Consider the following 26,639-nt stretch of genomic DNA (forward strand, 5'->3'; position numbering starts at 1 on the left):
GAAGCTGCCTCAAATTCAGCATTGCGTGTTACCTTCTCCTTCAGCAATGCCACTGCAAATTCCAAATACCATTTGTTTAAAGCTGTATAATTTTGAAGTGAGTTTGTTCCTTTATGTTTGTCCAAGGATGACAGGGCAGGAGAGTGCTTGCAAGAGGAACTGGGTGGAGAGGTGGTTTTGGAGGGTTTGCTTGTCTGTTTAAAATGAAGCTTCTGGTGGGTGAAAAATGAAGCATTGAGAACACTGCTATGTCTGGGACGCAACCTGCACCGAAGCTGAGCAGTCCGTTCAACCAGGGTCTTCTGGTGCTCATCTTACACCACTGAGGGCAGTGGGAACTTAGCCATTCAACAGAGTTTGAGGCCGGTCAGGCACTGCAGGAATTTGCGCAGAAAGTTATGGTAGACATGAGGAGCTGGAGTCGAAGAACTGGGTAGCAACAACCAGATGATAATTTGGGACTCTAACTGTCAGTGCGTGTTGTGAAACTCAGAGTTTAAGAGGAAGTAATCTGTAGTAGGAGGAGGAAGAAAACAGAAGAACCTGAAACAAATCTGCTGGTGAAAAGCATATGCATCGCCTCCTGTAAGCAGAGTTGGGAGTAACATTAGACTACAGTAGGACATCCCCACAGCAGGAGGTTTTCCAGGATGGTAAGTACATTTGCCATCATCTTGAGAGTGCTGGGGGGTGGTCATGGGGAGATGAACGCACATAGTTCATCTGAGGAACTTCAGTCTCCTGGGAGGATTTTGTATGCTGAAAAGTCTCATCCTTGTGTTTGAAATCCAAAACCTGAAACGGTTTGATGCTGATGGAGAAAAGAATTATTAAAAGTTATTTTGGGGACAGGGAGAAAGCAGCCTTCGTGTCATAAACAACAGTCTCCCGTGTGTACTCAGCAGATTGTGGTATTAGCTTGTGTTCCAGCCTGTGAAGCAATGCTAAGTAGCGCTTGTATTTATTGCTCTTGGACAAACTTTAGTCATTGAAATTGGCAGCCAGTAAAGCCCTGAAAGCTTAGAGGGAGCCACAGTTAATTACTGACCAGCTACAATGTTATTCTGAAGAATTCTGGTGGAGTCTGTCATGTTTTCTTTCTTGAAAATTAAACTGAGTATTTTAAGTGCATTTCTCATGACTTCTGTATAGCAGCTGGGAATCTAACCCATCACTGGCCAAAGATATCAAGAAGGACTTTCAACCAAATGGTCGATGGTTCTATTGTGACACAGGTGAGATCTGCTCACCCTCATATTTTAAGAGAAATGCTGCTTTTGAAGCCATTTTGTAACTGTTACTGAAAAAGAGAACCGAAACAAGTTGTTTCTCATAGCTCCCTTCTGCTGAAGCCATCACACAGCTGTAAGTGCACCTACAGCTGCAGTTCCTTACCAAGACACTGCTTGGGTCACCAAACGTATGGTGGGGAGCACTTTAGCTTTGGGGGCCAGAGGGACAAGACGACACCTCTCATGCTCTGGTTCAGTGGTGAGAACCACTCAGGGCGGCCAGGGGGCTGTTTGTTAGGGGATAGCCCAGCTGGGTGGGACAGCCGCTGCCAAAGTGGCGAGCTGTGGAGTGTGACCTGCAACCTCACAGGCCTCTCCTGGCCCAGGCTGAAGGATTGCTGCTGTTGGTTTTAAATTGTCTTTCTCCTCCTCCTTTGAAAATCCCTTTGCCTCAGTTTCCAACCAAACTCCTTAGCCTCTTCCCTCTTGCTCTCTCTTCCTTTTCTTCCCACTGAGGTTTCTGGGTTGGCATTTGAGCACTTTCTCTCCAGCTGGTGGAATGACGTGTGTTGCTGTCACACAGCTTTCTCTGCGTGGTGTGTTAACATCTCCTCCCTCTGCTTGGGCTGTAAGCTCTTTGGGGTAAGACACTGCGTCTTTGTACTGTGCTTAAAACATGAACTGGGATTTCAGGGGAATGGGGACCTGACAGTCACCAGGGAATGGCCAGCTGTCTTTCACTGCTGGCAGCACTGCAGTTCGTCCAAGGCCGAGAGAATGGGTGCCTGCCAGCATTCCTAACTACTTCTAGTGTAAAAGCTTGCCTCTGGATCTGGGGGCAGCAAAAGGAAGTGCCAGTGAAAAGCGTGAGTAAAACTGCCTTGGAAAGCAGGGACTGCTGCAGTGACTGCAGCTGGTAACAACAACAAGCAGACCCTGAAACGGACACTTCACTTTCACCTCTGCAGCTCTAGCGCGCTTTTAAACATGACTGTTCCTACCTTTTCTTCCCTCTCCACCTTGCTCAATCTCCCTGGTCTGCTCTTTTACCTTGGGTCCTCTCTTTTCACATCCCTCTCTGCATTCCCCAAATCACTGTTTCAGACCCACCTCCCTTGTGTCCCAAGACATCCTCCACCTCTTTGGTTCAGCCCCATTATTTCTTGTGAGCTGGGTCCCACAAGAAGCCTTTGGGGTTATGTCTGTGCTGTGTCCAGCTCCTGCCTGTTCTATGAAGTCACAGAATCCGTTCAGAAAGGTGGAGTGGGCAGGAATCGGACACAGCATGGACATCTGTGGCCATGCTGCCTTGCTGGTGTGGGAGGGCAGACACCACAAGCCCATCCAGTTCAGGTGACAATAGCTGTGAACATATGGCAAGATGGATGGGACAAGCCTGGCAGAATCCTTCCTACCTAAAACTTGTTCAAGTGTGGCCACCCACAGAGCAACCGCATATCTGATACCATTACAGCATGTTCATCCTCGAGGCTATGAATGTCCTGTGGCTCAGGGGTAGGAAGCGGTAGTGTGGGGACTGGACAGGTGGTGATATCCTCTGGTAGCACTTTTTGAAATCTACCATACCCCAGGGTGTGCTTCTCGCTTCTGGGCATGAAAAATGACAGCTGACTTCTATGGGGTAAATTCACGTCTGCCAGCGCAGGGATGATTCATGACCCATTGGACATGTGTGAAGTTTTTGGTTTGACCTTTTGAGAAGGCAAAATCAGCAAGTGGCCAACTACCCCTGCCCTACCATCTGCTTTGAGTTTGGGCATATTTTGGTATTTGTCCTTGTGGTCTCCTCTGCTGGTGATAACAAAAGAGTAGGAGCGATACTGTGTGAGGAGGAAAAGAAGTTAACTTATTTCCCAGGGTCATCGTTGCAACAGGGAAGAAGAGGAGTTTAGATTTCAGCCTGGTCCATGCTCCCTTAACAGTGTCCCTTCTGTAAGAGACAGCAGCACTGAAGACAACTCATATGCATAGGAAGAGAGCAGGAGACCAATAGAGTAACATACAGGGTGACACTGATGCTGTACACCATCACCCACGGCTTCTGTGCTTAATTATGAGTTTGTTGGCAAATGTGTTAGCTTGCAACAGGACAAAAGTGGGTGTTGAAAGATAACTTGAAGAGGCAGCGACGCAGTTGCTTACACATTAATTACCGCAGTGATTTTTGTGTGTAGATAGCACCAGGAAGAAAACTGTGGGGAACTGTCTCTCTCACTTTGGAGACTGTTAATGTCACTCAAGACCCATAATACAATGAGGATGTTGCACAGACCCGCACTTAAATCTCAGAGCATTATATAAAGCAATGGCAGTAACCTGCATTTTTAGTCTGTAACTGGCTTTATACAAATGTTGCCATAAAGCTTTATTTTTCCCCTTGCATACATTTCTGTTTTTCAGATTGTGAAAAAAGTGTTAAAAACATCCCTGATGTTTAATGAGTCCTCCAACATGAAATTAAGCGTGAACAATCAAAAAGACGTCAAAACGGTAATTATTGGGATACACTATGTTTGCTTACAAGAGCTGGGATTGCACTGACATTTCTGAAAAGAAATAAAAGATGAGGAAGAATGATTTTATTGCTTGTTTTAGAAATCCATGTAGGTTTCTATCCTATTTGTAAACAAGTGAGTGACAAAACCCTCATTGATTTATCCGGTAGGCTGATCAAACCTTGCCAAGAGGGACCTTAATCCTGCAGCCCTAGCTCAGGACAGTAAACCTTGATCATACAAACAGCCTCACTTCCACCATTAGCACAGCATTTATTTATTTATTCAGTGTGTCTAAAGCACCAGGACATCACAGAGTACAGCATGGTGACAACCAAGCTGTGACTTAATAAAAATAGGTGTCTTACCTTAGAAATGTCATATAAAACCTGTGCGATGTTTAAGTCTTGCCATCGCGTTCACAGGATGAAATGCAGAACTGTTGAAAACTGGTGGGATTTTTTTTTTGCTGTCAGTGAGAGGGAGAACAAGCCAGAGAGAAAAAATTTAAGTAGATAGACGGTTTAAAAATTTTTTTCTCATTCAAATCACCGCCTGAAATTGATGGCAGCTCTGTAGATCTTGAGAAAAGCAGAGAAAATGAAAAGTAAAAAACTTCATCCACATAGAAACTGAAATAGATACTCTCAGAGGCAACTAGTTTAGGTGCAGTTTTCACATGTACTCTTTTGGGAGCTCCTATTTATAGCTACAGCCTCATGACCACTCCCAGACTCAGTTCTTCTTGCCTGGAGGTTCAAAAACTCAACTCTGAAGTGCACATCGCATATCACAGCATGGTGGATGGTCCCAGTTCCCAAGAATTGCCATTGGGAGCCAGACAGAGTGATTGTTGGTGCGAAATGGAGATGCACTGGTGGATGTCTTTTCCTCCTTAATATAGGGCAACACAAAGAGCCTGGTGCTGAGTGCTGCAGGATGTGAGTGGCTGGACTCCAGATCTGGATTTACCAAGTGGCCAGGCTATTTTTATTTTTTTTCATATACATTCAGGAAAAAAAAGGAAGTACAAAAAAGGGGAAATGAATCTAACTCACCACACTAGAATGACAAGGAAATACTATTCACTCACCACATGGATAAATGAGATTTGTACAGTTTCACTTAAGTGAAGTCTAAGTTAAAAGGCAAAACCAGAACGTGCTCGGAAACCATAAAGTGTCCTTCTGCTTTTGATATTTTCAGACTTGTTTTTTCTCCCCTGACTTCATGAACTTCCTCTTTATGATAGTGCTGGGCTTGATCCCGCAGCTGAGCCTGTGTTATGGATTTCCTTGTCTTGATTTTGGTAGAAATTTTGTTGAACACTCATTTGTCTTGTGCTACAATAAAGCTAATCAATGTCAAACTAATCATAAGGTTTGGGAAAAAACAGGTTTTTGGTATCTTGGCACAGGAAAAATTAAAACAAAACGAAAATCATGGTCCTCACATAAACCAACCCCTATACAGCTCATGATCCTCACTTTCAGTGATGTATCTAAGAATACAGTCTGCCAGTACCTGAAAGCAGAACTACTACTCAATGATTGTGATTTACTTACCTGCAACAGGTAGTCATCCATTAGCTGGTGTATCAGTGACTTGGTAATCGCTTAAACCTTCTCTTATTTAGATTCTGTTCTAGTTTCAAATCTTAGGGGCAGTTTTGATACTTGGTCTTGTTGTCCTGATGGCTGTTTACTTCGTGAGAGTGGACAGCATAGTTGATCCTAAGGGAGAAGAAGCGGTTGTTAGCATTTATGAAGAGGTGGAGGAGGAAGAAGGGCTTTACGGAGATCTCCCAGGAACCACAATAATTGAGGAGGATGCCAATAGGTCAAATGATTCCTGCAGGTAAGCTATGCCCAATGGCACATGGAGAAATAGTCACCAGTTGGAGAAATAGTTACAATGCTGACAATATCAGCATGGCTTTTGTTCTCTTCCCATTGTATAATAAGTGATAAAGTACTGCTAATTTGGGAAAAGTGGGGGTGTTGTTTAGGCATTGGGACATTAGTAGTTTCCTGTTACAAGGGGTGGTAGGGGCAGTATTGCAGCTCCACTACTGGTCCTGTGCTTGTACGTTTAGCACAGCTCTGTTGCTGCTCCACCACCTCCAGCCATCCTCCCTTTGTGGCAGTGGTGGGAGACAGCAGAGTGACCAGCAGGCAAAGCACCCTCTGCTGAGCGCACCTTCTTTCAGAGGCTGGAGGCGGCAGTGGGTGCTTGTCCTGGCAGAGGGTGGAGAGGGTACCAAAGTGACATTGAGCCCCTGGGGGTTACTTTTCTCCTCATCTTTAGGATGGTAAAATAAAAAGCTCAGAATGACTACTGAGAATCCATTCTGCTGGATTTGGGAGGACAATGTATGATATATGCTTGGCTATAAAACCTGGGTATGGAGAGTACTCCCAACTTGTTTGTCCATCTCAGCTTGTTTGCTTTTGAGGCTAATGTCCAAATGGTCAACTGTACAACCTGAGAGGTGCATGGTTTCTTGCTTGGGTCACACACATTTGCTTCACAATACACAATTTCCATTGCAGCTTTGAACTTGTGGAAAATGTTCCTTATGACTTGGCTTTTGAGATAAATAGCACTGCAGCCAAACCCTTGTACCAAGCCTGGATGAGACTCCTTGATATAGCCCAGGAAAAAATTCATGTGGCTTCTTACTATTGGTCTCTCACTGGGAAGGATATCAATGTCAATGATTCATCTTCCAAGCAGGTATGAGAAAATCGACAAGCACATCAATGGTTGTATGTCTCATGTACATCTGGCAGGTGGCAGATTGCCTGTGTGGTCTGTCTCCCAGACACATTGCTTGACTCTTCCTACAAACCCAGAAAGGTTTTCCATGCTGGTCAGAAGCAGCACACCAGCTTTCCTCCTCCAGTTAAGTTAGAATCCATCTGGGCTCTGTCCCTGTCTCTGAATATTTCTATGCTGTATTTTAAGAGCAACAAGAGGTCAGCCTCAAAACTACGCTTGCTTACCCTGCAGATGGTGACCTTCTGGTAGGGGCAGCTGGTGGCATGGCTGAAGAGCCTACAGGATCCCAGATACACAAGTGAACATGCCAGTTCCCCCTGGCTAGCTGGAAGAGTCAGGAAGCAAAGCCTGCTGGACTTCTGACTGCTTCAGAGGCTGCTTCTCCCCTGTGTACAGACACAGTGTCTGCATTCACCCATTTTGCAGGTGTCTCTGAACCATGCCGTTGGACTACAGCTTAGGACATTCATTCTCCTTTGCAGGGCTGTCCTCCTGGGCACCCTGTGCAGCCAGGTTTCCTGTGGGGCCTCTCTGGCTGCACCACCAAAACTAAGTAACAGAGGCCGCGGCACAGGCTCTTCTTGCGACCGTCCACCATGTTTAATTGCCCCTTGGCTCCCTTTTGGCCTGTGGCAGCTGGCACCCCCCCAGGCAATCCTGAACAGGATCTGGGACACTGTTCTGAAAAGCAGAAGGGTCAAGGCCACCATATTTCAGGCAGTTAAGGAGTTCAGTCAGGTGGCAGGAACCATGCTGCTGGCTGATAGACTAGACCCAGGCCTGTTTATTACTGTGGGCCGAGCCTCTGCCTCCCTCCTGGCACACCTCCCTCATTGTCCCCACCATCTCTCTGGGACTGCTCTCCTTGTCTATCTCCCCCAGTGGTTCTGGTGTTGTGAGATGACTCATATCCTCCACATGAGAAGAAGTAAAAGTGACAGATGTAAGGCTGAGCCCTGTCTCCACTAAAGGGACAGCTCAGTGTAGGACAGTCTCTGTTACTTTTATCCTCAGGGAGAAATGCTGCAGCATATCTGTTGAGCATCAACATCCAGCATTCATTGGGGCATTCAGCTTTGAAGTCTGGGACATTTGTGGTCACACTTTTAAACCTTTATTAGCATTAAACGATAGAGAATAAACTTTGATTCATACAGTGCATCAAAATCTTTTTCCCCTTTTTCTCTACTTGAAACACTCCTGAAAGAGGTAAAAATTCTGACCATCCTTGTGTTTGGGTTCTTCAAAGGAAGCATCCGTTGGTAACACTGTAGTCGCATATATCTTACTAAATGTTCTATAACAAAATATCAAAAATAACAAACAATGTACCATGCAGGGTGAAGACATTCTGAAGAGGTTTGAGAGATTACTTGCAGAGAACATCTCTGTGTACATTGCAGCAAGTGTGCCAACTTTGGCTACAAATTCAACTGACCTCAAGCTTTTAGAAGAAAAAGGTAACTGTCTCTCTTCAGTGATGTCCTCAGAACTTCAGTATTGCAAAAAGGCATCTGAGAGTAACTGTTCTCCAAGGCCTGTTCTGGCATGGTGCTTACATGGGTTCACAGGACAAGCACTACGTATTCGCTGGTTCATGATTTCTGTGTATGTTGTCATGCCCTTAAGGATTTTTCTGAAAGTTCACATTTTGTATATATTTGCAAGTTATTGTATTCCCAGGAATGAGTGCTTGTGAATTTTGGTAGTTGTTATCAGTTGCAGGGATTAGACACTCAGACATGGTCTGGCTGTCAGGGGAGCAGCATAGATTACCATCTCCATGCTGAACCTGAACTCTTTTTCCCCTCCCCATCTTTCTTCAGGGGCTCATGTAAAAAAGATCGATTTTGAACATTTGACAGGAGGAGTGTTGCATAGCAAATTCTGGATTGTAGATATGAAACACATATATATTGGCAGTGCAAATATGGACTGGAGATCTTTATCTCAGGTAAGCTCTGCTGCTGCATATTCAAAAATCTGAGGGGAAATTCATGTCCTAGCACATAACAGAGGAAAATCATAATGATGTAAAATATTGATTGAGTGGGAGAAACAGCACAGAAAGCCCTGGAGGTGGAGGGGTGTCTTCCTGGGGCTGTGACATAGCTTGCTGTCTTTGCAGGTGAAAGAGTTTGGTGCTGTGATATACAACTGCAGCTGCTTGGCCAAAGACCTCTGGAAAACATTCAGTACGTACTGGGATCTTGGACATGCTAATGCTACCATCCCGTTCCCTTGGCCTCTTAATTATTCTACCCACATTAACAAGCATCGGCCTCTGGAAATAAAATTTGATGGAATCCTGACAAAAGCCTATTTTTCTGTAAGTACATTTAAAAGTAACAAGATAGACTGTAAACTATGTTTAAACGTTGGCCAGAAAAGTTTCTTCAGCGGTCCTCAGTTACTTGTGCTCCAGTTGGGTAATTCAACAGGTTTTTCTAGAACAACTCAAGGAAAAATGGTTGACCCAGCTTGGGCTATCAGGTAGGATGGCAAGGATGGGGTACAGGTCTCCTTTAATGACCTGTTGGTTCAATATACCAATAAGTACCTGATCCATCAGGAGATGGAAGGCATGAGGAACGATAGTGGTCCACCTCAAATGCTTCATGCTTTTGTATTGAACGCTGAACAGATCTGAATATAACTGAATCACAGTCCGACAGAAAAAGGAGGAAATCAGTGACGTGTGTGTTTTCTTCTTTACAGGCTTCTCCTCCAGCATTTTGTCCAGAAGGTCGCACTCATGACCTCTTTGCTATAATCAGTATTATCAGTGAGGCACAGAAATTTGTCTATGTTTCTGTTATGGAATATTTCCCGACCAGCCGTTTCGTTCATCCAGAAAGGTATAATTTTAAACCTGAGCAAATCAGTTGACTGCGTTGTTTAAAGGGAAAATATACTATTCCTCTCCTTCTGCAATAAAAGGATTCAGTGGAGAGAACTGAGGCTTTGCTTTGCATTCACGACTGTCTTGTGGACTGTGTAAATAGTGTGTGATCCAATACTGCCCGTATGCCTTTCTAGTGTTTTAGAGCAGCCTCCTGTGCCCTTCACACAGCAAGAAAACTGTGAATTGCCAGAGGAGGGACAGTCAGGTACATCTCCCTTCAAAATGCAACAGAGCAGCTTTATAAGAATAGAGAGAGCAATGGGAACAGCAGTAATATATCTGACATCAGACTTTTCAGAGAAAATATTGTTTTGCTCCCTGCTTCTGCTCCTGAGTCTCTCTTTCTGTTCTTTACTTCTGAAGACTCTTGACTTCTGGCTTTGTTGCCTGTTTGACCTACTTGACCCATAGTTTAGAGGCCGATTCTTAACTGTCCTTGCTGACCTCTGCAGTGGTGGCTGAAACACTCTCTAAAAGAAACTTCTGGGCTTTCATTTTCCTTTTTTTATAATTCCATCTAAGGACATCCAAGTTCTTGAAGTGTGCTGGGTGCGTGCAGCAGCAGCTCTCAAAGAGAAGGTGGTAATGGTGATCTGGAGGGATCAAATTGTGTATGGTGGACCACTGCCGTGGTCCCAATGGGCTGCCCAAGGTCACAGCAAAATTATGCAGAGTCTGCACAACTCAAATCTGAGTAACGCAGAAAGTTAGTCATGGGGCAACGACTAAGACTCCAAATCCTCTTAGATATGCTCGAATTAGGATGTTTACATGCAACCAAGTGCTCTGAGTATTATCTGCTTATAACATTTCTGAGTTTTCCAATCATCTAAATAATCTGAGAAAGAACTTCAAGCAAAATAATTATGTACAACATGGCTTGTAAAGAATAGGGTGAGCTCTAGGTTGCCATTTAGCCACAATTGTACCACGCATCATGTCCTCTGGCATGACTCTGTAAATCCTCTACTGTTCAGTTGGGCATGGATGTGTTAGGAGGAAGGGTGTAGGATAATAGACAGACGAAGATAGTTCCACTGTCCTTGAAACAGAATCTCAAAGACTAGCTTCTACTTGGAGGATATTTTTTGTAAATCAAACAGCTTAGAGAATTTTCGGTTTCTATGTTGTACAGTTGAATCTCTGGGTTTCTCATCTCCTGCTTTTAGCTAAGAATAGGTTCACAGAAAATCTCTTTTTCCCCTTAGGAATGAGTGTGTTAATACTCCTCATTCTTCATCTGAAGCCTTAATCCACCATTTGTGACATCTAGGGCCTGATCTGATGCAAACAAGAGTTTGAAAGGCCTCGGGAAAGCGGTGCGGGGCCTCGGGCTATCTCCACAGCAACCAGCTGTAGTGTAATGAATTGAGGCTGATTAGTTCAGGTTAGGTTCCTCCAGCAGCTGAGGCAGAGGGAACAAAGCTGCTGTCTTAATGCCTGAGTGTTAATCAACTAGAAACCAATATATTTTAAAAAATGAAAACTGTTCAAATATAGCATTTCTAAATAGCATGTTTTCCCAAGTTTTTCAGGATCTTCGAGTCAGCCGGAGCCTGAAAGCACACGGTTGGTCTGTCAATCATGATAGAATGATGTGCAAGGGAGGATTGGAGAATTCAGGCCTTTGTACATAAGACCAAAAGGAATAAGTTAGGCAAATTAATTCATCATTGCTCATGGGACTGTGAATGAGTGCTGGACGTCTCTCTGTATCAGTCCTCCAATCTGTAATAAAGACGCTTGTCTTCCTCCATGCAGCATTTCTTAAGATCTATGGAATGAAAATGCTACATGGGCGTCTGGAGCTGGGATGTACATTGTCCATTTCTTAGTGTGGTGTAGTTGGGTGAAGGATTAGGGAAAAATTTTTCCCTTAAGCTACTGCCAACACAAATGTCAGGAAAACAGACAGCCCCGTGTTCAAGAGAGCACAGTTGTGTTTGTTACCTCAGGGGCACACGGCATACTAAAGAGGGCAAGGAGGGGTGGGGAGGGATAGAGCCTGTCCACGCTGGCTGATGGCAGACGACCACTGCGGACACTAGAAACAGTCTCCAGCATCCTGAAATGGCCATAGTCTGCAAAATGGCTCTTAGGCTTTCTGCACTGTCCTTTTCACTTCATGCTGTACGATCTGGATTTACATTGGGGTTGCTATTGTTATTTTTAGTTTCCTAAGGAAATAAGCATGATGGCACCATGCTGTGTACGTATCTCTGTACGTGAACTGTACTCGGTTTTAAACTTTTTGATCAATTGCAAGCAAATTTGGCAGAGATCAGAGGTCTCAAAGCACACCGGAAAAAGAACTGGCTGGGTAGAAGGCAGAAATCTTTTTTATACCTTCAGTGAAGGCACAAGTGCTCCTCTTACTAGACAGCAGAGATCCCATCTGTGCACAACATCACTTGTATTCTCAGTTTACTGTCACAGCTTTCTACTGAACTGTTTCAAAAATGCTCCTCTTTGTACGCACTTACTTGTCTCTAGGTACTGGCCAGCCATTGACAATGCTCTCAGACGTGCAGCTTTCAACAACAGAGTACCAATCCGGCTTCTGGTCAGCTGCTGGACCCACTCTGACCCAGTCATGCTCTACTATCTGAGGTCCCTGCGTGCTCTCGACAACCCACATGCCCACATCAGTGTCGACGTGGTACGATAAGAAACTTGATTTTGGAAAGACAGCTTGAGAATATGGGCCCCTCACTGATTTTTGAGTCTAAGCATGTGCAAGCATCAGGTTTTAGAGAAGCAGATTGTCCATTGTTGCAGTGACTGTTTCAGGTCCTTGAGAAAGTAAGGCCCATGAGATAACCTTTGAGAAAGCAGCAATTGCAAGCTACTAGTGACGCCAAGGGATGTGCCTGGCTGCAGCGCTTGCAACGTTATCCAGGCAGTCGCTTTTGCTGAGCACCATGACACTAACAGTTTGTATAACAACTTACTGCTCTTCTCATAGACCTCTTCCTGTATGGAGTATCTTAAATGGGTCTAATTGCTATCAGTTTTTTACAGTTGAGAGGTCTGCTGACTGCCTGTACAAATTGACTCGTTTTTGAACACTAAATATTACACACAGGCCATAGGCACTAGGCTGGAACTCATCGAGTCAGGTGGGGATGGTGTGGAAGCTCCCAACATAATGCAGTTACCATGACAGAGAGAAGTCACAGAAGTAAGTAGGAATGGCTTTTACCAAAACCCCCCCAAACCCTCAAAGGAACAGAAATGCAGGTTTTAGTAAGAGTTAACACAAAAAGTTAGGCATTATTGTTGCCTGCAGTACCCCTTGTGTTTGTGATCAGCCCATTCTAGCACAAAATAAGAGCAGCAATCAGTGGTAAATGCAGATCTATTAAACAGCTGCCTAAAACTGCATTTAATTGTCTGCCCTATAATGATAATAGCTGTGCCACTAATGGAACATTGTGAAGCAAACATTATCCTTATCTGATCTCAATTGCTTATCCAATTTTATGTATACTGGAAGTACTATTTGTTAGTTTTCTTGGATAAGAGTAAAATCTCTTTTATGGTACATTTAATAACAGTGTGTGGAATACTCTCTTCTGTTCTTTCTGTCCTCTTCTATTCTTTGAAAATACAGTAAATCTGCATTGTCCAATTATTCAGTCTGTTCCTCATCCTGGTATTTCTATTTATGTTTTTAATTTTTCGCCCTCCAGAAACTCTTCATTGTTCCAGTTCTGAATCACACAAATATTCCTCATGGGAGAGTGAATCACAACAAATATATGGTCACTGATAAAGTAGCATATATTGGTATGTATTCCATTATTCCAAACACTTACAGTATCTTCAGATCTCTAGGACTGAGACTGAAATAGGATGGGCTGCAATATCAAAAAAGACCTCATTTTGCCATGTAAAGCAGATAAACGTATCAAAGTACATGGCTTTATCAGAATGTCTGCCCTGGGTAAAGAATTAGAGACGTGAAGGGGAGAAAATAATGTAGGTCAAGTTCAGTAGGAGATTATTTCATATGATTGTGAACCATTAAGAACGGAGCATGACAGGTCTGAGTGCACAGCCTGTGACAGGCACAGTAGGAATTTCACAGACGGTGCACTCAGAATGATGCAGTGATAGCTGATGCTCTAGTACATAACATTATTGGGCTTTAATAAAAAGAAATTGCTGGGAGGAATTAATTCCACGCACTGTTTGTTGAACAGAACTCTAGGAAAGGAAATGAGAAAGCAGTAATGCCAATTGCTGCTCAATTCCTGAAAGTCAGGATGGGGTTTATTTTTTCACTCTTTTATTAGGATCTCTCAAAACAGGGAATGTGAAAGGGCTCTGTCATTTCAGTCAGCTCATCCTCCAAGCAATGCAAACCAGCAAATAGCCCGATCTTCCAATGGGCTGAGGACTTGTAGCTCCATTTGGTTTTAATAGAACTTGTTTCTTACTGAGGTGTCTTTTGAAGACGGATATGCAGATAATTTGTTTTCATGCCTAAGCACTTTATGGAATTGACAGATTTTTCTGGCCAAGCCGAACACCAGGAGACATGCTAAGTGATAAAATGTGTATTTTGTCACAGTGTTTGATTTTCTGAGTTGTGGTAGCTTTGGAGAGAGCCCTAGACATTGTCTGCATCTTGATATCCAGCTTTGCCTGGGTTATAAGTGGGCATTGCAATCCTCAGAACAGCCCCTGAGGATTTCTTGATCGAGGGTCCAGTTTCTCCTCTTGTTTTCCTTTAACAAGTAAAGAGAATTAAGTCCATTAAGGATTTTTTTTTTTCTTTAAACACAGAAACCCATATCAAACGCTGGCTTTTATCCCTCTTAATACCCAAATGTTGCACTCTATTCTCATGTTTGTAATGAGTGGATTCATGCATCTCCTTACAGCACAGGCTGTAAGGAGTCAGACTGTTATGAAGCTTCGGGGTTGCAGTTAATACTGACTTTCTGAAAGCTGAGGTCTGGAATGAGAAGGAGGTGACCTGATTTTTGCTGCTCCATTGGTTCTAATGAGATTTGCGGTTGTACGGCAAATCAGCAAAGCCAGGCAATGTGGACTTAACAAGTACAGAGATCAAACAGAACACTAGGAAATGAATGTTTTCTAATTAGCTACTTTTCCATTGCATAGGGACTTCCAATTGGTCAGAAGATTACTTCATTAACACAGCTGGCGTGGGACTAATTATCAAACAGAATTCGACCAACCTGCAAAGAAGGCAACTGCCTATCCAGGAACAATTAAAAAACCTTTTTGAGCGAGACTGGAATTCCAAATACGCAGTGAATCTGGAAGATGTGCAGGGACAGAAAGACTGCAACTGGAGGGCCAGACTCTGAAGTGAATTGAAATACACATTTTAGATTGAAACAAAAATATATTTGAATCTCATTCCCCGTGCAAAACAAGGAGCTTTCTTCCTTCTGTCTTTGTCAGAGAAATTGTTTCCTCGTGGCATCCACACTGTTTGATGATGTGAGAACCTCTCATAGCTGAGTCTACCTGCAAAACCATTAGTCAGTGTGTGGTATTTCCTTTTTTGTGTAATTACCTCATCCCAGAGTTAATGAAATGCACACAGTGTTATATGACAAGCTGTCTGATATTAAAGGAAACATGGAAAATACAACCAGATCTTAATACATTAGAGATGCAGATCTTTATTGCTGTGCTATTTTATCTTAGGAAGCGATGCGTTTCATCCTTAATGTTCCATTAACAGTGTTTGCTTACATGTGTTTAAGCTTTTTTTAATAAACTCTTAGCCACTTTAAGGTTTGAGCCATGTAAGTAATTACCTACGGCAGTGAAGGCAGATTTTTAAAATCATTTGGGAATTAGAGATACAGGGGAATACCTGTATTTAAGTGTCGAGGCTAGTTGCCAGAGTTAAATGCCTGGGATTTACATCTTGGGGCCAGCTTCCAGCTCAGCTGCCCTGGACCTCTGCATGTCTGAGGGTGTTTGGATGTCTGTATATTGGCCTCATGCGGCAAATAGGACAGGGGGAGCGGGGCGAAGCTGCTGTGTGAGCGTTGGTGTGGCAGAGGCATCGCACCCGCACTGTGGGCAGTTCCTGGAGAGCCTCTTTTCTCCTTGAGGGCTGTCCTGGTGCTGGGCCTGACCGGCGTTGTGTCTCTGGGCTGCCTTTTCTACTGTAATCACATAGGGACTGTAAACCTGAGCCATCTGGTGCCTTATGTCCTTATCTGCCACTGTGCAGGGGCTCTGCTCTGGGTGGCTCTCAGAAGGGACAGGAAAGGACAGCAGGGCACGTGCTCCAGCCGTGGAGGGGTGCGAGTGACACGGGGCTGGGGCTCCATGACCCTCGCTGATGCCAAACACCTTTGCCTGATGCTGGAGAAGGAGTCGCAAAGTGGACTTTTTGCTTTGGGACTGATGTACAGCAGAGGCGAAAGAGCCCAAGGCAAAAGCCCAGCGCACGGCTCCATAAACGGGTCAGGCAAACCCCCTGTCCTGGTGCTCTGTCTCTGAGCTGTGAAAGCGCAGCAGACCTCTCCAGCTCCAAAGGCGTATGGCAGCTCGTTATTTCACTCCCGTCCTGGCAGGGCCTCATTCAGTTGCATTTTGGCTCTGAGGTCACCTCTCTTGCCCTGGGTAGTGGGAGTACAGGCTTCCCCATCATGGTGCAACCTCCCCGTCCTCCAGAGGAAGCATTTTCCTGCTTTTGAATCCCTGCCCTGTGCTGAGAATGACAAAGGGACCTGATGTGATCGTCTGTGTGCGGACTTTATAACTTTGTGAATACACACAAGTCCCAATACAAATAAGTCCCTGTGAGGTCTTTTGGAGGTGATCCCAACAAATTTTCCAATTTTCGGTTTCCAGGCTGCTCCTTAGCTGTCTCTTCCAGACACTTCCAAGATTCCTTGGATTGTTTTATCCATCATAACAAATCAATGCTTGTTGTTATTAAGGCAGATTTTTAAGACATGTAGTTACATTTATAGAATCATAGAATCCCAGAATCATGGAATCATAGAATGATAGAATGGTATGAGTTGGAACAGACATTTAAAGGTCATCTAGTCCAACACCCCTGCAATAATCAGGGACATCATCAACTACCTCAGGTTGCTCAGAGCCCCGTCCAATCTGACCTTGAATGTTTCCAGGGATGGGGCAGATAACACTGAACTTTTGCGAGTAATCACATATGTATCAACATATTGAGGAAGATGCAGGTGCTTTTAGCACTCTCCTCCCCTATTTCCTTTCTAGAGGCTGCTTAACATTTTGAGATTTCCATTCACTAATTAAAATTTCTGGCAAAGTAGAACCTCCCCAGCTGATTTTCACTACCTCCATTTCACAGGTTTATTATTCTGTACCAACAAATACATCTGACCATGCACTGTATTAATATTTGCATGCAAGAATGAGGTAGGACAGTTTTTCCCCAGTGCAATGAGCACATGTGAACGAACAGTGGGTCAGTTTCAAAATCTTTTTGAGAAGTTCCATCTTTAGCTAACAAAACTATTTCCTGTAAAGGCGTGTGCTCCTCTAGATGGCACTCGAAGCTATGTTTTCAGTGTTTTGGGGGGCTAGATATTGCAGGAATAAGAAAACTTCCTACTTGTGAGCTCAAATCTGACAGTGCTGCATAAGTTGTTCAGTGGGACAGGGTTTCTGGGCAAGCTGGGAGACTTCTCTTCTGGTAATATAAGACTTGTGTGGGGTAAGGTTCAGCTTATAATGGAAAAACTGATACTTATGAGAGTGCTCTTTTATTTTCTTCACTGTCATCATGTGTATTGTTTTCTCTCCACATATGAAGGAGGGGTTTACTATTAAGACAACGAATTGGATCTAAGAGGAACTTCAGTTTATTTCCCTGGTTTCTTGTGAGACTTTTTAGGCCCTTTCATAGCTTTATTCTAATTTGCTTGTTCTCTATTACAAAGATGCAATATGGTGTAGATTATAACAAGACTTTGGCTCTCTTAGTACTTTTCCATTTATGAAACAGGGTTAATAGTCTTACCCACCCACCTGTTGTTTGTCTCTTTCATTTCCATTGTGATTTCTTCCAGTTAAGGACTGTACCAAATGTAAGTTGGGGCCTCCAGTAGTATTCATTAGCATCTATTTATTATCCTTAGATGGATTTTCTAGTTTGGTTGCAGGCAGTTCTGATTTTTCTCAGTATTGGTTTATTCATGTCTGGAAAAAGTTGCTGGTTTGGATCTTCAGCCTGGATACTCTCCTCTGATCAGCTCATCTCACGTACCTGTGTTAGATGGACTACAACTTATGAACTGGCCCTGCTTTATCTGAGCAGCCTTCATGCAGAGGTGCTGCGCTGCTCTCCCAGCAGTCTCATTTCTGAGAGCGCTTGATTTGGTGCAGTGCCCTGTGGCTACAGCGCTGCTGACAGCAGTGCAGATGACAGCAAGACAGAACCCAGCTGGCTCCATAGGCTTATGAGCTCTGACAGGACTGCTAAGTCACCTGGCTTCACACATTAGACACCAGCTTGCTCCAAAAGCTTCAATATTATCTGTTTTCAATTTTTCCCCCATTACCCAGGATTTTCCTTTCCCAGTTTCTCCAGATAAATCATATCTTTGTTGCTTTCATCCAGGTATTGAGAAAACTTTTCATCTACCATTCATGCTGTATCCACGTACACTTAATTTTTTGGCAGTCATAAACATCTGCATAATCCCTGGAGGACAGCTCTTCTGTCATGGGCACTGACTTGTGGACCTATGTTCTCTGCAGTTTCCTGAGGAGGCGAAGTGGAGAGGGGGGATGCTGATCTCTTCTGCCTGGTGTCCAGTGAGAGGATGTGTGGGAATGGTTCAAAGCTGTGTCAGGGGAGGTTCAGACTTGACATTAGGAAATAGTTATTTACCAAGAGGGTGGTCAAACACTGGAACAGGCTTCCTAGAGAGGCAGTCAATGCCCCAAGCCTGTCAGTGTTTAAGAGGCATTTGGACAATGCCCTTAATCACATGCTTTAACTTTTGGTCAGCCCTGATGTGGTCAAGCAGTTGGACTCGATGATTATTGTAGGTCCCTTCCAACTTTTCTATTCTATTCTATTCTATTCTATTCTATTCTATTCTATTTTATTCTATTCTATTCTTATTCCATTCCATTCCATTCCATTCCATTCCATTGTTCTTCATATCTATTATTAATTTGGCTGTCTTGCTTTGGAATATATGAGAGATCCTGCTTCAAATATAACAAAATAACCGAGCAATAGAGATGTATTCATGTCTTAACAATGTAAGATATTACTGAGGTTTTTATTAAAAATAAATGTCTTTCTTTTTAATGCATTTATACCTTCTTTTGCATGTCAAATCACAGTTGTAGGTTTGTTTGGCTGCAGACTGCCTGTAAATGTTTACCTGTTACATTTTCAGATGTTAAAAAATAAGTAGCAGTAATCAAGGAAACCTACCACAGTTAAAAGAACAACCTGAGCACCTCAACCTAAGTATGCAGGTGGGGTCAGAACCACAGAATCCTGTTGACAGAATGTCTATGTTCTGCAGGTTTGTGTCTGTGCTCCTTGCACCCTTTTGAGCCCTGTCCTTAGCTATTCCTGTGGTCAGACCCTTGAGCAACACCTTGTTAGCCTTGCTTTTTCACTAACCTTCCCCTTTCCCAAAGCTGACAGTAGCCTTTTTGGAGGAAGATTTTATTGCTGCTTCTTTTCTCTACTGCTCTTCCCTTAACTATTTCATTCACGTTTTAAAAACATCATAGTGATTATTGCTCTGTGGTCAATGCTCTCTCAGAGCTCAATTTTAATTGACTTGATTCTGTCACCTTTTCCAAAGACACCTACATTTTCAGCGCTGTCTAGATGGATTCCTATTTGTGGGCCTCAGTAAATGGACAGTACCTGAGAAACATTTTATGTGAAGGCTGTTTTGCAGGCAGATGTGAGCTGCTGTCAGAATGGCATGTCCTTTATTACATACATTACCTTTTTCTGGACTCCATTTTTCTGTCTTGATCACGTCATTTTCCTCGGTCCTGGTATATGCCATTGCTGTCTGATGTGGTAATTTGGGGTCTATTGAATAATGACTTTTATACTTAGGGAAACTTCAGGGAAATGCTGCATGATCCAAATAAAAGATACACGCCTAACACTTATGTGAACAGTCTCTTCAGAGATCATTAGAGCTCTCTTTAGAATAACTGCCAGCAGTTCTCCTTAGAATATTTAAGCCCGCTGCAAAGATATAGAAATGAAGAACATCTCAAGCTACAGATGGTTAGACAACCAAGTACACTTCCTTTACAACCCAATTTTTAAATGTTTTCCTGTGTCTACTTTCCCTGTACTAAGTAGAATATGGAGAAAGAAAATACAGGATGAGAAAACTACTATAACGAAGCATGTCTGCACATGCAATTCTATAAAACTCAGGCTTGAAATGAGTGAAATTTCTCAGATTAGTTCGTAACCATTACCACCGTATTTAGAAACTGTGCTGTCATTAAGCAGCCACTTCAGCAGATAGCGTGGTATATTCAAACCTTTTGCAAATTTAAGCTTTTCTGAAATCAAAAATTTGGGATTTTCCAAATCAAAAAATGCTAACAGCATTATCAGTAACTCACACTACTCAAGTTATTATTCATATGGTGAGTTTATTGTGAATGAAGAATACAGACAATGTTTTAATGATACACGTGAAGGCTGTCACGTATGCACTCTGGTTTCCATCGTGCACTTGAGAGAAGCATTAATATAAACAAAGAAGTTAATAATTATATACATCTCCTTTCCCAGAAAATCTCTGAAGCAATCCCACCAGTGTGGCAGATCATTCTGTGCATTTAACTATCAAGTAAATATATACATTAAAATTTATTTATCCACATTTGAATAATTATTCTTTATCAGCATGTTTTATTTTTGTATCTTAAAAATGTGAATTAGTTATATGTTTTTTGGTCTTAAATTTATTCTGTTGGGCTGTTAAAAATTCTCTTAAGGCTAAATATGACCCACCAGAATAATAAAAAATGAGAAGAGAGGAAGGGGTAAAGCGTTAGTCTCTCTACACTAGTATTTTGGTTTTATTTTGCATTGTAAAATTTTTGTGGAATATACATATCACCTTAGCTGAAATAAAGAAAAGTATTTTAATAAGAAAGCAAAAGTAGGTCAGAAAGGTCCAAAATCTAAACAGGTAAGTATAGCTTTCATAGTACTAGTTTATACTCCATTCTGGAAATTATCTAGAATCTAAACATAAATGGTGTGTTTTTGAGAAGCCTATTTAAAAGTCTTTTTGCTATCATTGAGCCTTTCAATAATTTACTTTCATGGTTTAGGCATCTTTTCAGACTTTGCTACAACTATGGTCTCCTCTGTACCTGTAGAAATCACAGTCACACAGAATCGCTGCCTTTGAGGCAGATTTGAAGAAATCAGTATTTTTATTAGTGTACATCCCTGTACTTGAAAATTTAAATGTGGTAAATTGTGTTCAACTGTTTTCATAAATTTCAGCTTTGGGTTTTGTTTAATTTTCAGTGACTGGAAAATTAAGAAAATATTTTTTCTGTATGTGTAGATTTTTTTTTTTTCATTGAAGGTTGAGAAAAGACAATCTTCATTTGGTTGTATCTCCAGGAATATTAGATTGACTATCTTTTTCTTCCTCCAACAAGATTAGTTCAGTTCTTGCTGAAGATGTCACAATAGTTCGAGAAACTGGAACATTAGATGAGGCCTCATCAATTTCAACTTTTTCATCCTCTGTTGTTTCTTTAGGTGATAAGCTTTCTTGAGCATCAAAAAATACATCAGGTTTATCTGACGGGCTATCTTCATCTGAGATTCTTCCCTCTTTATGACCTGTCTCTTCTTTGTCAACTGTCTTAGCCTTTTTGGAAGGAGATGTGAAACCAAGCTTGGGAAATCTAAACCATCCAGTTTTTTCAGTTTGCTTAGAAGCATCATTATCTGATGTGTCACCAGGTTTCACATCTGGAACTGATTTTTTTTCTTCTGGTTTTGGACCTGTGCTTGTTTCATCACCAGAAGATGAAAAGCCAATAGTTGGAAGCCAAAATTTGAATCTTCCAGGAGACCTTTTATTATCAGTCTTTTCCTTTTCATTGGTTATATCTTTTTCTTCATCTCCTAGTGCTTCAGCTACATCCTCATCTTTAGAGAGATGACCTGCAGTTATTCCCTCTGGTGACTTATCAGGATGACTCTCTTCAGATTTACTGGAAGGCTTTACTTCAACAGCAAATGTTTTTAACTTTGGCAAACTTACTTCTCCACTAGATTTTTCAGTCTCACTGTGTGGTTTGTCAGGTAGTTTAAGCTCAGCGCTGCAAGTCCTCTGTGCTGCTACTCCAAAGCCTTCATCAGCACATTTAGGTTTGCTCACTGATACATCTTCTGTTGGAGACGGCTGCTGGACTAGCACTTCTAAGTTGCTATGTGATTCAGGCAACTTCACCTTGAGCAATGAGAATCCCAAAGTAGCAGTTTTGACTTCTGATGAGAGAATCTCTGATTCTTTCAGTATTTCAGTAGTGTAAATCTCACACCTTTCAATAGCAACATGTTCGGGTTCTACTTTCTCACTCACTTCTTGGCCCTCAACATATGACCAATGAAGGTCTTGCCCTGCATTTGAAAGAGAGGATTCTATGGTAGCAGTCATCTGAGCTGTTTTAATGGCAGGTTCAGTCAGTGTTAGAATTTTGCTTTTTGCTTTTTGAATACTACCCTCTAGAGCCTCTGGTGTTTCTTCAGGGAGAGCAGGACTTGCTTGCAGTTGCACTACTTCAATATCAGAGCTAGATCCCTTTGGATCTGTTAGCACTTTTGACACTGAAACATCAGCTTCAGTTGGGACAGCTCTGAAAGTGAATCTCGGTATTTTCAGTTTGGGAATTTTTATATTTACTTCTGGGCCACATTGTGATTTGTCCACTGTTTCCACTGTTATTCTGGCAGATGCTTCCATATGATCTAGAGCTGAACTTTCCAGGCCGATGTATGCTTCTGATTTTTGAAACTGCATTTCTGCCATGCCTAATTCAGTTTTAGATACTGAATCAGCTTCTGACTTTGGCAAATTGCTATAATCTTCAAAACTCTTCACTTCTGAATGCAACAATCCGAACTTTGGAATCTTAAACTTGTATGTTTTAATTTTACTTGTTTCTGCTCTGTCTTCTACTTGCACTTCCACCCCTGCAGACTCATCCTTTTCAACACTTTTCACTTGAAATTTCATTTCAGGATCTACTCTAGCAATTTTAACATCCATTTTCACTCCTGGAACCTTTAGATCTTCCAGCTTAGCTGTAACATAAGTACCATCTTCTGATCCCTTTGTTGTAGGCCATTCACACATAGGCCTTTTTAATTGGCTTCCTTCACTGTCTTTTCCTACAATTTTCATCTCACCCTTTATCTTTCCTTTTTTAATTACTGCCTCTTGATTTTGAATATCTAACTCTTCCTTTGGAAGATTAACGTCTATTTTCTGCTGTGTTGCATCCAGAGTAATTTCAGCTGATGACGGTTTGCATCTTAATTCTGCAGTCTCTAACATAGTGGAGCTTTCTACCCTTGGGACTGCTATATCCTGTGATTTGACTTTATGTTCTTGAACAGTCAGAGTACATGTAGGAAACTTATTTGTTAAACTGTTGTCTTTGTCAGTTTCTGAAGCACTTAGGTATGATTTAGACAATTCTGCTGAATACACTGTGAATTCGGAAGTATGCATTTTTTGTCCTTCAGCACCACGCTTAACTATATCTGCGTAAGTTTCAGTTTTTGGAATATTCACTCTACTATCTGTTCTTTCTGCAGATAATGTAATATCTCCCTCCACCTTTGGCAAGCTAACATCAGAACTCTTTACAGAATCTCCTAATTTTGGAATCCCTTCTTTTCCAATAGTAATTTCAGCGACTGCGTGTGGTAATGAGAAGGCATTTTCAGGAATACTTGTTTCAGTTTGTACTTTGGCAGAGGGAATGCCTGCCTGAGTTTTTTCCATACTTTCAATACCAGCATCACCTTTTTTTTCCTTTAAGGATGTCCTGCCAAATGCAGGTATTTTGAATTTTGGCATTTTAAACCATCCTTGATGTTCTTCAGTCTGAACTTCTTCAGCTTTTATTTCATGTTCTTCTTTTAATTTGATTTCTTTATCTTCAAGTCTCTCAAGTGCTCCCTCTGTCATTGTTTTAGACACTGACTGGTGACTTATGTCTACCTTTGGAGCTTCAATGCCAGCTGTCAGAACTTGGGGTGTTTTTGTCTTACAAGCATAAACACCTACTCCAGGATCTGACATGTCAGATGTAAGTTCTGAAGCTGGAACTCCCGCAGCAATGTCAGCAATTTCTTTTGTCATTTTTAGTTGGGGTAACTCAGTTTCTATTTTTGGAGAGCTGATCTCTGTCTCCGGGCCTTTCTCTTTTGTTAAGGAGATTCCGAACTTTGGTTTCTGGAATTTGGGCATTTTAATCTTCCCTTCAGGACCTTCTGACTTCATTTTTCTTCCATCCACAATGGACGACCTTTCTGTTACTATTTCAGGGCTCCTCAGTTCAGTTGAAGCTTCTCCTCTGGGCAACTTAATACCAGTTTTTTGAACGGTATCGTCATCAGTAGAACTTGATTTTAGAACAACCTGTTGAAAACTCCCCTCTAAGGGAGGCAGAGCAGCATCAATCTTTGCTGCGCTGACTCCCATGTCCGTTTGCAAGGCTCCAGTTTCTGTTTTGGAAAACTCCGGAGTAGGGATCTTAACATCAGCCAGTTTTACACTTATTTGGGCCCCTTCTTCTGTCCTTTCAGAATGACTTCTTTCTATATCAGGTATCTGTATTGAATCGTCACCTTGTCTTTCTGTGTTAGGAATAGAAGCATCAACTTCAGCTTTTGGTGAATGTGTCTGAGATTTGGGAACCTTGATCTTGGAGAGTGAAATTTTAGGCATGACAAATTGAGGCTTTTTAATCGGACTTTTTTGTTCAACTTTCCCTGCTGATATTTCCAGATCAAGGGCTGGCCCAGTACCTTGATCACCAGTTGCAGGTCCTCTCACTTCTGTGTCTATTCTGCCTGATGTTACAGCAAGTTTACTATCTTCCAAATTTTCTCCAGAATCTGGTTTCACACTTGCTTCCTTCTTCGGGGACCAACTGAAGGATGGCAGTTTGAATTTTGGCATTTTGAAATGTCCTTCTTTCTCTTCCCCATCTCCATCTTGCTTTATTTCCCCTTTGATTTTCAGTGTTGCATCTGAATCCTGAATATCACTGTCTGGTTTTGGAACAGAAATGTCAGCTGATGGGGGGTGAGAATCAGTCTCTGATGCCTTATGGTCAGCTTTGGTCATTTTGACTTTAGGGCTATAAGTTTCTATTCCTGTACTACATTCAACCTCCAAATTTGCTGCTTCGAAAGCAATGTCATCTATTTCTACCGTTGCTTTTAGTTGGGGAACCTTGACTTCTGGTTTGGATTGGCTGACTTCCTTTTCTGACCCTTTCCCTTTAGAATGTGTAATTCCAAACCTTGGCATTTGGAATTTAGACATTTTTGTTTTCCCTTCAGGACCTTCAATTTTTATTTCTACATCACCCACAGCAATTTCACTTGATGTTCTTTCAACATTTATGTCAGGACTCTTCACCTCAATGGAGCCTTCAGTTGTCATCTTAATATCTGAGGTGGAGAGGCTGGCACCAGCAGCAGCTGATTTCAATGTCAGGTCATCTTCTTCACATGTAGGAAGTCTGACTTCACCTGTAGGCATGCGAATGTCCACCTCTATTCTGGGATCTTTGACTTCTGGTTTGGAAAATTCCAAAGTTGGGACTGTAACTTTTGGCACTTTTATACCCATTCCTGCACCTTCCCTGCTACTCCCTTTCTCAGATTTCTGTACTGAAGCACCTTCTTTTTCTTGTTTGGGACCACAAACATCAGTTTCTAGTGTGGGCAGAGAGACCTGGACTTTCTGACCCTTCATTTTAGGGAATGAAATCTTTGGCATGATAAATTGGGACTTCTTGTTTCTGCCCTTTTCACTATCTTTTTCTGTTGATGTATCAAATTCCGCATGATTCTCGGAGGTAGGAAATGTTAATTCAGATTCTGTGCCTCCAGATAAGGTAGAAAAAGTGCATTCTTCCAGATGTCCCTCAGCTTCAGAAGGAGCAATAGCTTCTTTCTTTGGTGACCAACTAAATGAAGGCAGTTTGAATTTTGATGTCTTAAATTTGTTTTCTTTTTCCTCGGTGTCCTTCTCTCCTGAAACTTCCTGTTCTGCCTTGCAATCTAAATCTGGGCCATGGATTTCCACTTCTAATTTTGGCATGGTAACTTCCATTGATGAGAGACTGACATCCAACTGATGAACAACTTCAGGTGAAGGCTGGTGCATCTTTACACCTAATTCAGCATCAGGAATCTGACTGGGTTTTTCAATATCGGTATCAGCCAGATCAGATGTTATCCTCCCCTTGGAAATTTCAGATTCCACTTTGGAACCAATGTCACTCTCTGATGGTTTTCCCTTAGACCAAGAAATACCAAATTTTGGTTTTCGGAATTTAGGAATTTTAACTGTAAACTCTATGTCACCAACAGATATGTCAGCACCTGGTGTTTTCCCTGCGTGTTTCAGACTTTCTTGCTCCAAAGAACCATCATCATTCAAAATTTCAAAATCTGTATCTGAAATATTCTCGTCAGCAAGAACAGTTTTTGATTCAGATTCTGATATATTCATTTGATATTTCGTAAGAGTAATATCCCCTTTTGGTAATGGGGAATCCTGATCAATTTTAGAAGACCCAGTATCAACTTTGGAGAAACCCAAGCTAGGGATCCTGAATTTAGTATTTTTAGAGACACTATCTCCCTTAACATCACCATGATACCTAGATCCGAAACTACTGGAAAGAACAGCAGAAGTTTCCTCTGTAACTGAATAACAAAGAGTATCTGACACAGAAACTTCAACTGCTGACTTACTATGTGACTGAGGTTTCGAACTCTTAGAAAGGGAAACCTTAGGCATTCTAAATAGAGAACTTTTAGCTTTACCCATTTCATCCTCTTTCCCAGAGGAGGAATCTACAATACTTTCGAAAACAGGTGGTTGGATGTTGGCCGTGGCAGCTGGCAAGGTCACGTCGACTTCGGCG

General features: G+C 42.1%; 2 protein-coding genes across 2 annotated transcripts; one reads left to right on the forward strand and one right to left on the reverse strand.

Moving 5' to 3' along the window:
* The first annotated feature begins 3,683 nt into the window (after positions 1-3,683).
* On the forward strand, positions 3,684-14,776 carry PLD4 (phospholipase D family, member 4). Its single transcript, XM_009881363.1, has 10 exons — positions 3,684-3,743; positions 5,397-5,605; positions 6,301-6,484; positions 7,869-7,989; positions 8,356-8,483; positions 8,658-8,858; positions 9,248-9,387; positions 11,928-12,093; positions 13,127-13,223; positions 14,568-14,776. Exons 1-10 carry the CDS (start codon positions 3,684-3,686, stop codon positions 14,774-14,776), a joined length of 1,515 nt encoding a protein of 504 aa, XP_009879665.1.
* Positions 14,777-21,052: 6,276 nt separating this feature from the next.
* LOC104283213 (protein AHNAK2-like) lies at positions 21,053-26,418 on the reverse strand (the record flags this gene model as incomplete). The annotated part of the gene is made up of 2 exons (XM_009881369.1): positions 21,053-24,978; positions 25,045-26,418. Coding segments are annotated over 2 exons (5,300 nt in total), but the record flags the coding sequence as incomplete, so codon positions are not given.
* Between the last annotated feature and the right edge of the window lie 221 nt (positions 26,419-26,639).

Source organism: Charadrius vociferus, unplaced genomic scaffold (assembly GCF_000708025.1).
Source record: "Charadrius vociferus isolate BGI_N301 unplaced genomic scaffold, ASM70802v2 scaffold763, whole genome shotgun sequence".
In the NCBI taxonomy this organism is placed as follows: domain Eukaryota; kingdom Metazoa; phylum Chordata; class Aves; order Charadriiformes; family Charadriidae; genus Charadrius; species Charadrius vociferus.